The sequence below is a fragment of the Zeus faber genome, assembly GCF_960531495.2.
Source record: "Zeus faber genome assembly, chromosome: 1".
NCBI classification, from domain to species: domain Eukaryota; kingdom Metazoa; phylum Chordata; class Actinopteri; order Zeiformes; family Zeidae; genus Zeus; species Zeus faber.
In genome coordinates, this window is record NC_137193.1 from 21,577,424 (window position 1) to 21,591,445 (window position 14,022).

Sequence of the window (14,022 nt, forward strand, 5' to 3'; positions counted from 1 at the left end):
CATCATGACAGCGTCACATGATGATGCCCCCTGGTTCCCGCATCTACCGGGGGAGGGCGGAGCTGTGTTGGGAATTCCCCTAAATATGTTGACATGTGTCTCCATGACGACTAGTCTTCTTCTTTGTCTTCTTGTTCTTCTTGTTCTCCTTGTTCTCCTTGAGTTTGAACGGCGGCTGGCATCCAAATGTAATGTGGCATTGCCCCCCTCGTCGTCTTCTCAAGTTTTTGTGGCGGCTTGCATTACCGCCATCCTTATTGTTGTCGCTGCTTCTGCATGAGACCCCTTTCATGACTAAATGCTATGTCCTGGGTGGTTGTGTGTGGGGGTGTGTGACCTCTATTTACCTGAAAGAAACCACTTGGGCAAAAGTCATTTTGATCAATTTTGTGTGAATGTGGCTCGGGAGAGTAATGTCCCACATTGCCAGCACACTTAATATTATTAAGATGGGGAACAATAGTAGGCGGGTGGTGCACCTGCATGGCAACCTAACATTCTAATGGAATCCATCGGCATTACCTAGCGAGCTGGGTTACACAAACAAATATGTCAGCAATTGACATTGATGAATATTAAAAAATGATGCACTGAGAGGCAGACATTATTGTACAAAATAAGAACCATATATCAAGTATTTATTGCCAAATAGCTAAAAGCTTCTTTTTGTACTATATTATTCTGTATTCTGTTTGCTTTTTTTTTAATGTTTACTGAAACCATATCAACCCGTTTTATATACTATTTTAATAATAGCCAAGTTGAATACTAATAAATGCTGCCAAATTACTGTTCTTCAAAGCACATTTACAGTTAGCTATTGTGGTCATTTCATCATAACAGTACGGGTGATGAAAGTTATGAGATTTTAAGTTCTAAAAGCTGCTTATTTACCAAAATAAGCATCTGAGACCTAAAATATAAAGATTGCATTCTAAAACGCAACACAGAAAGTCTTGTTTCCTGTTTTATTCCCGACCAGGCGTATTGTTTAACAAAATAAAACATTTACACAACAGACATTACAGAAAATAGACAAAATAAGAAGAGTTGGGGCTCATGACAGACAACCAACACTGCAGCACTGTACAGTATATACACATGCACATACAGTACACGGAGAAGCCGGTCCACACCGTCCACTGGTGTACTTGAACTAGGATCATATTGCTCCACCCCATATATAAAAATATACACATACACGGGTAAGAAGAAAATTGTGAAAAAATTGCAAACAGTGCGCATAGTTTATAGAATAGTTCAAGTTCAAGTTCAAGAGATTATTTTGTCACATACAAATGCACTCCCCTCTCAATGTGCTCAGGGAGCAATGCCCCAGATGGGCAGCAGGTGTGCTCTTAAGCACTGCCGCATGCTGACTCACTGCAGTGCGTGTGTGTGTGTGTGTGTGTGTGTGTGTGTGTGTGTGTGTGAGGGAGTGTGTGTGTGTGAGCATGCGTGTGTGTGCACATGCGTCAGCTGGGTTGCCTGCTGGCTTGGCCACTGCTGCTCCTGCCACACCACAGAAGGAGAGGGAGGGAAGAGGCAGAACAGGGGAGGAACGGTGGGGGAGAGAGGGAGGCAGAAGGGAAGGGAGGGAGAGTCCAGGCCCAAATAAAGCCATGGGGGCTGGGGCAGGGCTGGGCCCCCCTTCACTATAAATACGCTGGCTGCCTGGAGGGTCGGGTTTGGTGGCTGGGGCTCAGGACCGACGGTCGCCACTGCAGCGTCCTGCTTCTTCTTCAGGGGAATCTCTTCTTCCGTCTCACCATCACCTTCATCATCCTCAACAGCGCCCTCCTCGTCTCTCTGGTTGTCGGCGTTGAGGAGATCCAGGATGCCTCGGGTGGATGCTGACCTGAAGCTGGACTTCAAAGACGTCCTCTTCAGACCCAAGAGGAGCAGCCTGAAGAGCCGCTCAGAGGTATCTGCTGTAACTGTAGTCCATTGCATACTGTACTCATAGCAAGAGGTAATCAGCACAGGGTCCTTCTGCATCAGAGTCAACATTTTGGATTTAAAATCCTAAACCTATACTGCTAAATATTGAACCTGGGAGACAATTAGTCTTACATTTTGTTGGAATCTTAAAAAGGTCTGACAAATGATTGCATTTGTGCGTTTGTACATGCAGACACCCTGGGATAGTGCGATGAAAGCATTTCAATTCCCAATTTATACTTACAAAGTTTCACATGTTGGATCTGTTTGCATTTGTGGGCCTGTGGGGATACACGTTGTGTTCAAGTTCAAGTTCAGGAGAGTATTTGTCACATACATATACATATGGTCATACATATATGCAGTGAAATGTCATGACACCCGCTGATTACACACAATAAGCTCTAAAAATACTAAAAATACTAAAACGTGTGTGTGTGTGTGTGTGTGTGTGTGTGTGTGTGTGTGTGTGTGTCAGTTACTGAAATAGGGACACTGATTGAGCACAGATGAGAAGGGGTGACCTTCTTAGAGGTTAGAGAAAACAAGGTTGGGATTGTCAAGAGTCGAGTACAAAATCTTTCCTGGTATTAGAGAGGTGCAAAGAAAGAAGTGGGTGAATACAAGGAGAACGTTATTAAATAACAAGCTTTTTATTATTTTCATGTTGGAAACATAGTTTGGTGGTATAAAACACTCCCGTTTCGCCTCTTTTCAACCAAGCGTCTGGCCTCAGTGGATTGTTTTTCAGTCCATTGGCTGATATCAGTGCACGATAGTGATATTATTACATATATTATCAGGTGGCAGAAGCCATGAGTTGACGGCTGGTGTGAGTGTGTGTGTGTGTGTGTGTGTGTGTGTGTGTGTGGGTGGAGGGCAATATGAGATGTAGCAGGCTTCTTGTAAACCAGTTTAAAAATAGTGCAGTGTTGTATGATCAACGTGAGCACATTCCATTCAGCGAAAGAATGTAAAGATATCTAAACTGCTCTCTTGACACAGATACAGTGCACATAGCATAGAAAAGCACACACAGAGGCACAATCCCACCAATATAGCACCACAGAGCAGGGACCCTGATCCTGTTACATCAAAACATGTGAAGCATGCCCAGCCGTAGTGCAGGCCACAGACCCCTTTGTTTTGGTTTATCGAACATCGAGTTAAATTGAATAATTTTTTTTTGTCTGACTATCGTCAGATACTGTATAATGGAATTATCCCTGAAATTCAAGCCCCACCCATCAGACACTATTGAAATCTTAAGGCAGCCTCTCAACGTAACTGAGAAGAGTTTCCCCTACAGTTCTATTCTGCACACAACCAGTACTCACCTGTTGACATTTTCAGGCTCCTCACGTCCCGATTATTGCCCCACGTAGCAGCAGTGCCAAGAAAACGAAGCTTACCAAGTGTTTGCAAGGCCTGGACGGAGAAAGCATTTACAATATGAGGATTTACATGGGATTACAAAATGTATCTAAAGTCGGACATTTGTTGTCGAAACTCCACTATGTTCCCTACAGAAATACTTTTAAACATGTTTTTTTTTAATTCAATGAGTATTCTGAAAGGTCAAGAACATTTGACCCTTATGTGCATGGGGCTAAGAGTCATTGTGTTATCATCATTAAAGGGCTGCGTAGCCCTTCAAGACTGCAACTGTAAGTAGGTTCTCTGGGTAAATACTGTGGAGGAGACTCGTTTAAGCTGTGGTTAGAGATTTGTATATAAAGCGTTGGTAGAACGGTCCATGTATCCATGTTGGTACATACGCCACCATCTGTTAGCAAAATATTTATTGGTACATATGAAAGGAGTATTCTATTTTCATGCAGTCAAGGACAAAGCAGTACAATAGTTGCATATTAAACCTTACAGCTTGTGACCACCTCTCGTAAGCTGGACCCTGTCTAACAGATTCTCATTAAGTATTCCAAAGATCTGTTATTGCCAATTGAACAATTCAGGAAACCAGTTATTTAATTTGAACGAAGGAGGCGAAGGAGATTCTTCTGGTAGATGAAAGGACGGACAGCTGACTGTAGATGGACACTCACCATGCTGCCCAGATTTGATGATGTTGATGAGACTCCCAATACAACCACAAATGGATCTTCTGTCTAATGAAAATAATCAAGCGTAGTTGTAAAAAGGAAGCCTGGATTTTTACCATATTGAACTAGTTGAAAGCATATGCATTGCAGTAAAGTTTAAGGGTGTTTTTTTATTGAACCATATCTCATACACAACCTTAATTTACTGGTGGGGTGATGGAACAATTCTGCTCAGTCATCAGTCATGGTACGGGGTGGGGGGGGTGGGGGGGGCTTGTATTGACTCTCCAAGGCACGGATTCACATGCCTGGATGCTCTCCCTTCAATTGTTTTTGTCCTTTATTCTTCTTGCTCCACAAAGCTCTAACTCTGAGCATCATGATTTTTGGCCATCCACATTTTCTTGCCCGGACACCAAAACTATTTCACGGTGGTGATCAGGGGAGCCCCTGGAGTTTTTAACCCTTTTTATCTGCTTACGTACCACTCACTTCTACCAAAGCATTTACTGTAGTATTCCACGCAGTTTCATTTGCTGAAATGAAGTCAGATTTTTCATCTTTGCCTGCGACCACCCCTAATTTTGTTTCCTCTATTAGCCAATAATTTAATCTGTGTGTTCGTGTGTTTAGTTCCTCTGCAGCCCTTTATCCAGACTGTATTTCACAATAAGCCCTTACCATTCTATTCACCTTATCGGCTCACAGGCCTTGTGGTGCTGCTAACTCTGTCTGCTAAATCATTCAGTGCAGCCGGTAAGGACTGCGACGGTTGCTGCAGAACGCGGGCTGCAGATCACGTTTCTGACAAAATGTCCAGGGCCTTTCGGTCAACTTTAGAATCCGTCAGTCTGACTACTGGCTTACCTGACTCAGGTTGCAACTTCCCGGGGACACGTAATTCATTCACAATTTACTTACCGAAATTAAATGACGAGTCCAGGGATCCGTTATCTCAAGAGTGTTTTTTTTTTTAACTTAACTTAAACTTAAGTTAAATAATCTTGTTGTGTGGGGAGGGTGTGGTTTGAGCAGCCACACCTGTCCTGGGTCTAGGTAATTGGGGCCCAGGATCAGAGCGGCTGCATACCTGTGGCTCATTGCCCCACACACACGCAGTGGAGGAGGCCTTGTCATGGCACGTGTCCATCTGCTCCTGGGCTTATTCCACCTAGCCCACTCTCTACAATAAAATCAACCCCATCATCTGTGTGTCTGTGCCGGAGGACCCGGAAACTGCCACAAATCTATTTAAGCAAAAGACAAAAACAACCTCCTTTAGTAAAAACATAAATAAATATTCAACTGCTTCAGGAGGAATGTATATATTTTTAAGGCTTGAAAAAGAGCCGGTGTGTCTCGATGGGTTATTACTGTTTAACTAAGGGTTAAATTAATAAAAATAAATGCATACACAAATATACTGTATACCTTTGTCCTTGTTTCCAGGTAGACCTGCAGAGGACGTTCACATTCCGCAACTCCAAACAGACCTACACTGGCATCCCCATCATCGCTGCCAACATGGACACCACAGGGACCTTTGAGATGGCACAGGTCCTCAGCAAAGTGAGTCACAGAATGAAGAAAGACATAGACATAATAATAACGAGATAAGATACTGTATACTATATCTATTAATGTACTATTGTGCTGGGTCTACTGGTGTTTAGTATGTATTTGGACATTATAAAATCAAAAACTTTGCCTGACTGGGTAAATCGGCCAAATGATCCAAATTCAAAGGCTTTTTTCTGTTGCTACAATTCTAATGCGTTTCCACCTCTCTAGCACACCCTCTTCACGGCCATTCACAAGCACTACTCTTTAGAGGACTGGAAAAACTTTGCTGCTAGTCAACCAGAGTGCTTAGAGGTAAGACCAACAGCGTTTGTTGTCCTTGGCCTATATTTGATGTCCTGCCAAAACAGTAGATGCAAAAATAGCAATAGTCACTGACACTGCGCGACACGAGTAGTGACTGTACATCTCAGGAGAAAGCGGGAAGGGACAAATTTTATATATTTTAGATGCTATTTCTGATTATTTTAAATCATATATTATCAATATACTTTCTCTGTAGTGAGAAGGTTCAGCGCTTGCATTAATTCAATCTGCCAAAGCTACAAAGAAGAATTTGCCTCCAGCTGCATGTCTACGTTTTGGATCCATTAACACCCTAAAAACTCCACTGACTCTGTATTTCTAGGAAGAAGTTTCCTTTTCCGTTAACCTCGATTCAGTTTGGTTTTTCTGAAGTAAAGGCACTTCGAGATTGGCTTCAATACTCGTCCATAATGGTTACCACTTGCTCTAAATACATTGTTGTGGCTCAATCTTCCTCACAGCATGTAGCTGTAAGCTCCGGCAGCAGCAAGGCAGACCTGGAGAGGCTGTGCGGCATCTTGGAAGCCATCCCCGGCCTCAAGTACATCTGCCTGGATGTGGCCAATGGGTATTCCGAGTACTTTGTGGAGTTTGTTAAGACGGTCAGAGAAAAGTTCCCAACACACACCATCATGGTAAGAGGAGCGGAGCAGTTCAGAGTCCCGACCTTTTGGTTGTGCATGGGTCCAGTGGTCATTTGTGATACGTAGACAGTGGTCTGTGTCTGGCAGGCCGGCAACGTGGTGACGGGCGAGATGGTGGAGGAGCTCATCCTCTCTGGAGCTGACATCATCAAAGTGGGCATCGGGCCAGGTGGGTGTGCGAGGAGTCTCATTTAGGACCCTCTCCATCCCACATGCAGAGCAGTTGTACAAGCCTGTGGGCCAGTAGATGAAAGGACAGAGAACTGATATCACCGCTACATCCAACATTTCTAGATACTTGGTAGTGAATGAAATAGGGTATTACTACTGTTAGAAAATTATTCCCAATAAGAGAATCTAATTTTTATTGGATTCTCTTATTGGGAATAATTAGCCACAGCAAACATGCTATTTAAAGAAAATGTGCTTTTTGACTCATAGAAGCATGTTAAATATTTCTAATGGAGACTAAATGGATTACCTGTCAATCTTTATGTTCTCATGACCCCAAAATAAGTTCAAGTTCAAAAGATTATTTGTCACATACGTAAATAATGGTTCATGTCTATATTTTTTGAGGAAGTAATAGACCACGTTTGTACTTGGTATCATCCGATCCTTAAAGTATAAGAATAATGTGGTTTTAAACGGATTGTGCTCTTTTAATGCAACTGAGTTCATTTTCTTTTATGTGCATATTATAATATTGTTTGTTTTGCTTGATTTAGTTATTATAATGAATTGCATTTGCTTTTTTAAATTCCAATTATTTTAAAAGCAACCTTGTGTACATTTTCCCCTTAAAATAACAACTTTGGAATCATTTTGATGCCTGTTCTTACACTATGTAACTGTGTTCGGGTACGTAACCGTAACGGGAAAAGTGTGTTACACTTTACGCCACTACGTCACATCCTTGATGTTTGGCTCCGGCAATAACCGTTCTTTTGCCTGGTAAAATGTATTGAAAAAAAACTATTTCTAAACTTGCCGGTCAAAATGTCTGGTAATAATGCTCATACAAAATGGAGCCGCGGCGAGGATGAGATGGGCCAGTGGTGCACCGGGCACATCTCACTTTCATTGCGCTACAGGGTGTGTTCCACCCCGACTCGCACGTGCGAGCCGATCGGCCGGGCCGAGCACATCCGGTACCTACACCGGTAGCAGGGAGCCGATCCCCGCGCTCTCTCTCCGTGGGGAGTGAGGCTCCGTGCTCGCTGAAGCAGCGAGGTCCGTGCAAGGGGCGATGTAACCTAGGTGCACATTATATTTGCGTTTGTAACATAAACTGTTATTGAAACATGATCGATGAGGTTAAAATTGGTCTGATAAAATAAATTTGAATCGGACACCGGACTGAGTTTTACGACAGTGGTGTAAAAGTGCAATTGCACTCATAAACGGTAGTCGCGCCAAACATCAAAAGTTACATAATACTGCATAAGTGCAGAACTTTGAGCTGCATGTTGTGTATGAAAGGTGCTTATTTTATTAATAAGAACTAATTATGTATTGTCCATTCCTACTACTAATAATACTATCTCAGGGCTCACTTATTATTCTATACCATTTAGCTATGTTTACCTAGAATCGTTAAATTACTAATTATATTTACATTGTTCAGCCATTCTTATTTTAAGGGCATACTGTCAAGGAACCTCAAAAATTCATAAGATTTCGATGACTGACAAATCAGTGATCAAGACAATTGGTGAAAGTCACTTTTTCCATTAAATCTTCTAGGATCTACCAAATCACTTAACACGACTTACAATACAATCATTTGTTATTAGTTTCACCTCCCCAGCATTAATGAAAAAGCCACAAGTGGTGACAACTGGTGTGTGTGTGTGTCTTCCAGGCTCAGTATGCACGACACGCATCAAGACGGGCGTGGGCTACCCTCAGCTCAGCGCCGTCATAGAGTGTGCAGACTCAGCACATGGACTCAAAGGACACATCATCTCAGTGAGTATAACATCTACTGCATGTACTGTGTATTCATACTGTAGGAAGTGAGTACTGGCAGCCAAACAATCTCAGTTTTGTCAGGATTCAAGGTAAATTCTAAATTCTTTAAATCTAAATTAAAGGGGCTATTTATTGTTAATGTATAGGTTTAATTATTATGCTTTTTTTTTTTCTTTTATTGTTATTAGTTTGTTTTATAAATTATTCTAAAGTACAAATGTTAATTTTTTGTAAATGTTTTGGTTTATTCCATATTTACATATTTATTATGACTGCATTGTTTTTGATGAGAGCTGCTGCAAAACCACAATTTATCCTGTAGTTATTTAGTTTTGTACCTCCTACTGCAGTACGCTGTTAAGAGGGAATTGTTTGCATTGATTATTTATTGCATTTTGTTTGGATGGGTACTGTGGTATGGAATGGTAATGTGATTAGCCGACTTTTTCGCATGCTTTGAGTTTCTCTTTTCTCCGCTCAGGACGGGGGCTGCAGCTGCCCTGGTGACGTAGCAAAGGCCTTCGGTAAGTAGATTACAAACTCCTGACTCATTTGGGCTTATGATTTATCGTTAAGGCTGTTTACAACAGCATCTCTGCAGGGCCATTTCAATCTGATTTATCAGGGGTGGTGATTCATGACATTCTCCCTCTACTCAAACCCCGTCTCTCCCTCAGGTGCCGGGGCTGACTTTGTGATGATGGGCGGGATGCTCGCCGGCCACGACCAATGCACGGGAGAGCTGATCGAGAAGGACGGCAAGAAGTTCAAGCTGTTCTACGGCATGAGCTCCGACACCGCCATGAAGAAATACATCGGGGGAGTGGCCGAGTATAGGTGAGAAACCGCTGCTTTCAGTGGAAATGTCGAAGGAGTCGGCCACAAATTGAACTTCGTGAACCCTTTTCACAATTGACAGGGAACATCAGAAATGGTGATCCATTTGTTGGCGTATGAGTGAGTAAATGTCAGGTTTAAAGCATCAATGTATATGTATGTGACAAATAATCTCTTGAACTTGACTATGAACTACGTAGCTTTTGATATTTGCGCCCCTAGTTTGCACTCTTACACCACTGTCAAAAAACTCGGCCTGGTGTCCCTTCAGAATTTATTTTACCGGACAGATTTGAAGCTTATCGTGGGCCCCCGGAGCCCACGGGAGGGCGAGGGACGGGGCCCCCTGCTACCGGTCTAGGTACCAGATGTGCTCGGTTTGGCAGGCCAGTGGTCTTGCCTGCGCCGTCAGGGAGGCGGAGCAGCTGCGTCTCATTATGAGCAGTATTACTAGATATTTTGACCGGCAAGTGTATGATTTATCGGGTTTTTTTGTTTGTTTTTATAAATTGTACCAGGTAAAAGGATGGTAATTACCGGAGCCAAACATCAAGCAGGTGACTTAGCGCTCCAAAGAACAACACACAACTTTTCCTGCGCTTTTGTACCCGAACACAGACGTTACATAGTGCATAGTGCTGCTTTAAAGCGCTCACGCTCAATTCTAATGTTGTATCGGTAAAGGAGTAAACGGGCCAGGCTGGATGGATTCAGCTGGACAATGAAAACAAGTGGCGATGAAACACATTTTGTTTTGGACGGTGAATGAGCAAGACGGGATTTTCTGTGTTACTTTTAACGTATAGGCATATTTACAGGACGGAGCTACACTCGGGGCAATCAAATTCCGAGTGTTTGTGTTATTTCTTTCTATCTTTTATTGTCAGGGGAAGGTGTGCTCCTTGAGAAGAAATGGGAAAGGAAAGACGTGACCCTTGCAGCTGTCGCGGATCCAGTTAGCATTAGCCAGTTAGCATCAAGGAGCTAATCCATGCCGAGGAAACTGTTTCTCAAAGATACAGAGATCCTGTCAACGTCTGAATCAGTGTTATAAGGGTCAACAAACATAGACATTTGGAATAATGACTGGGGATCATTTTCCTAAATGACTCAACAACACCATCTGGTGGGTTACCTCACTAGAAGCCATGCGATTATTTAAACAAAACACAATGAATTGACATGCGCAATAATATTTGAAATAATCACAACAAAGACAGAAGAACTACTGTCAACAGAGTTCAAACATTCCAACTGCCTTGACACAAAGTCTAACTTCAGCTTCGCCAACACTATTAAGTAGCTTAATCATGCCAGATACGTGCGTCAATAAACCAAGGACTCATAGAAAAACGTTATCCTACTTTAGTAACAAAGAAGGTGAATAGTACTCACAATCATCAGGAACGCACAAATCATTGTCGAAAAAGTAGTATTTACGAAAACTCTCTACTGCCTAGAAGCCTATCATCTACTGCGTGCGTAAGATGAAGTTCAAGGTTCAAATTAACCTCGGTGACTAAATAGGACGGAGAATATATTAGAAAAGGAAAAACTCCCAAATACCATCAATACAGTATAAAGGTCAAAATCGAAATGATTTCTCCTTTGCATTTTAGTCTCTCCCCCTCCCCCCTCCGCAGGGCGTCGGAGGGACGGACGGTGGAGGTCCCGTACCGTGGCGACGTGGAGAACACGGTGCGGGACGTGCTGGGAGGCCTGCGCTCCACCTGCACCTACGTCGGTGCCGCCAAGCTGAAGGAGCTGGGCAGGAGAACCACCTTCATCCGGGTCACGCAGCAGTCCAGCCAGATGTTCACCTAGCCCCGCGTGCGTGCGTGCGTGTGTGTATGTGTGTGTGTGTGCGTGCGTGCGTGTGTGTGTACATGTACAGACCTACAGGGCCTCGTGAGTTAATCCAGGACTACTCATCCATCTTCAGTATTATTTAAAAAACAAAATGTGCATGCAAACACACTGGAACGCAACAGGAAACATGTCTGTGCGGTGTGAAAAATAAATGATCCACTTCCGAAAACTCCTGGGTGATAATTAAAGTGCATGCAGGCCCAGCCTGGATGGAGGAATCATCTACTCATAAAGAATTCAAGGTTGATGGTTGATTCAAGGAGTTCTAAGTTATTTCCCTTCTTCTTCCTGGACCACTCGTGGGTTTCCATCTTCCATTGTAACCTAATTATAAATGCTACATTTTACTGAGAAGGTGTGGAAAACTCTGAATGCAATGGTTCAAGAGAAGGCAGGAATTGCAAGAAAGTGCAGCGTTTGTGTTTTTTCTGTTTGTGTCTGTGGTTACCGTTCTATGTCAGAAAGTTTCATGAAAAAAAAAAAAAAAAAAAAAAATCATGACTGTCGGCTTTATTATGTATTTCAAGTACTGGAAATATGTGATTTTGTGCTTGTAAAGCGAGTGTACGTCACTGATTCCACTGTGCCTGACAAGTTCAATCAAGTGCACCTCGAGAGTTCTGGCTTCGCCCTCATCGAAGCTTTTATGGCTGTTCTCTGAGAAAAGGACCTTCATGGAAAAACAAGACTGTAAAACAAAGGTGTAATTACACAGATGTTAAGGAATTATTCGAATAGTGTACACACTGGAGAGCAGCACTGTGAAGGATGCAGAAATCCACTGTTTACCTCAACGATAAAACCAAGAATATCCAAAACCAAAATCATCGGATATCGTTTGTGTTTTCTCCTTCTGGACAATATATTTAGAATGGTATGAAGACGCGAGTCTCTTTGGGAACCTCTACTGATCTGATCGTGAGACCTTCTGGGCTCAGTAACCATTGCGGTTTTGAAAATAAGTATAGGTTCAGGACCCAAAGATCCAATTTAAGGACGCGAAGGAAGTGTTTTTACATGGTGGCAACCCACTGCACCACCATAACAACATGATGGACCAGTGGACACTTTAAACACATCCCATCACTCACCTCTTAAACCAATGTAAAATTAGTCTCAGAAAAGGGATTGCCACTTGAAAACGACTTAAACTAAACTAGATAACATTGAACACTGCCAATACTGCTCATTGAGAATTAAGAGACCGACCTAAACTTATTTTAAACTAGCTGCAGTACAGTGTTACTTGCATGATACATGACATGTTAAGAGTCTAACGATTGCGTTCACTTTCTGCCTTTTGTTTGGATTTATGCAGCGTTTTCAGGGCAGAGAGTCACATGCAGCTGAGCAATCGAGGTGCAATTAAAACAAATATCCTTGTTAAATCATCTACTGTCCCTTCAACAGCACATTTACACCCCTTATAGACACTGTACTGGATGCCTAGATAGGTGTCCACCATCGTTTTGAGTGGAGAAGACAGCCTTTACCCTCCTTTACACCAGATGGCGCTCTGGTACAGTCATGAAGCCAAAATCCCAGTCAGTGCGCTGGGATTTTGGCCAGTTTGTCTGAAGTTTCCCACCCCTACTCTGGAGGGTCTAGATCCCGGGGCCGCAGCCGGTCAAAGCCGGCCGAGGTACAGGACCATGCCCCCCCTGGTCCCAACGGCCCCAAACTTTGAGGAAACCTTTGCACAAACCATCATTAGGCAGAAGCAGTAGAATGGGACAATGTAGGCTCTTCCTTTGACCCCATGACCATCAAAGCACTTAATGAAACAAGTAGTTGTTTCATGTGTGCAATACCTGCGTTGATACTTATGATGCTTATCTTACCTCATGTGATGCTATCAGGGTAGGAAGGGAAATGAGATATATACCCAATACCTTGTAGGGTTCCTTCATTGGTCATACACAAAGAAAAACACAACTTGCCCGTTTCTTGCAGATATGTCAAGGTTTCATTTTCTTTCCCAAAGGGGTGCAATTGTACAGATGTCAAATACATACACACACCAACAGGGTTTTCTCCATTTCTATAGAGGATGGGGGTTGGTTGGTGAGACATGGGGGACTCTGTGAGTACGATATAGTACAAACAAGTTGGCTGGGAACTGCCCTCGCACTCTGGGAAAAACACCAAAGTGTCCTTTTTTTCTCCTCTGCCTTAAAGTCCAGTCATCTCGCCGCTTCCTCAGGGGACCGACGGTGAAGCTCATTACTCGGTGTCACAGATTAGCAAAGACATTTCTCGACTGACGGGTCATTAGCCGCGGGGCAGAGTGTTCAGAGCAGGCGGGGCCAAATGAAGTGAGCCGGGGCGGACAGAGGAGCTCCAGTGCTCTGTGGCAGTGGGCCCTCGCTGACCAAGCGTCTGTTGCCTTGTACAAGAAAGGCAGACCAAAAATAAACAAAAAATGTCTGATACGCCGAAGAATAATCCTACCCGTCTCCAACATAATACATGTTTTATAGTAATAATAATATTTCATAGTTCATTATCAATAATGACATCTAGTAATTATATCAAATTATATTTATATTACATACCTTATAACCCCTATGAAACAGCCCACAGCGTGTTATTCGATTTGGGGTGAAACTAAACTGTTACGTGGGCGTCTGAAAGGTGTTTTTTTTTTTCTGCCTGAGTTGGTTATCCAGCGCTATGGACATTGACAAGACGTCAAAACAACAGTCAAGTTTGAACAAAAAAAAAAAAAAAAAAAAAAAGGAATCCTGATCTTATTCTGTTCAGTTTCAAAAACACGACAAAGTGCCAAAAAACATAACCTTTTATGCAAA

At 42.8% G+C, this 14,022-nt stretch overlaps 1 protein-coding gene across 1 annotated transcript; it reads left to right on the forward strand.

Annotated features, from left to right (window-relative positions):
• Positions 1–1,664: 1,664 nt before the first annotated feature.
• Positions 1,665–12,028, forward strand: gmpr (guanosine monophosphate reductase). Its single transcript, XM_080013907.1, has 9 exons — positions 1,665–1,924; positions 5,451–5,570; positions 5,793–5,876; positions 6,350–6,523; positions 6,620–6,701; positions 8,397–8,503; positions 8,988–9,030; positions 9,184–9,343; positions 10,987–12,028. The coding sequence occupies exons 1-9, from the start codon at positions 1,838–1,840 to the stop codon at positions 11,165–11,167; spliced, it is 1,038 nt and encodes a 345-aa protein (XP_079870033.1). The 5' UTR covers positions 1,665–1,837; the 3' UTR covers positions 11,168–12,028.
• Positions 12,029–14,022: the final 1,994 nt, after the last annotated feature.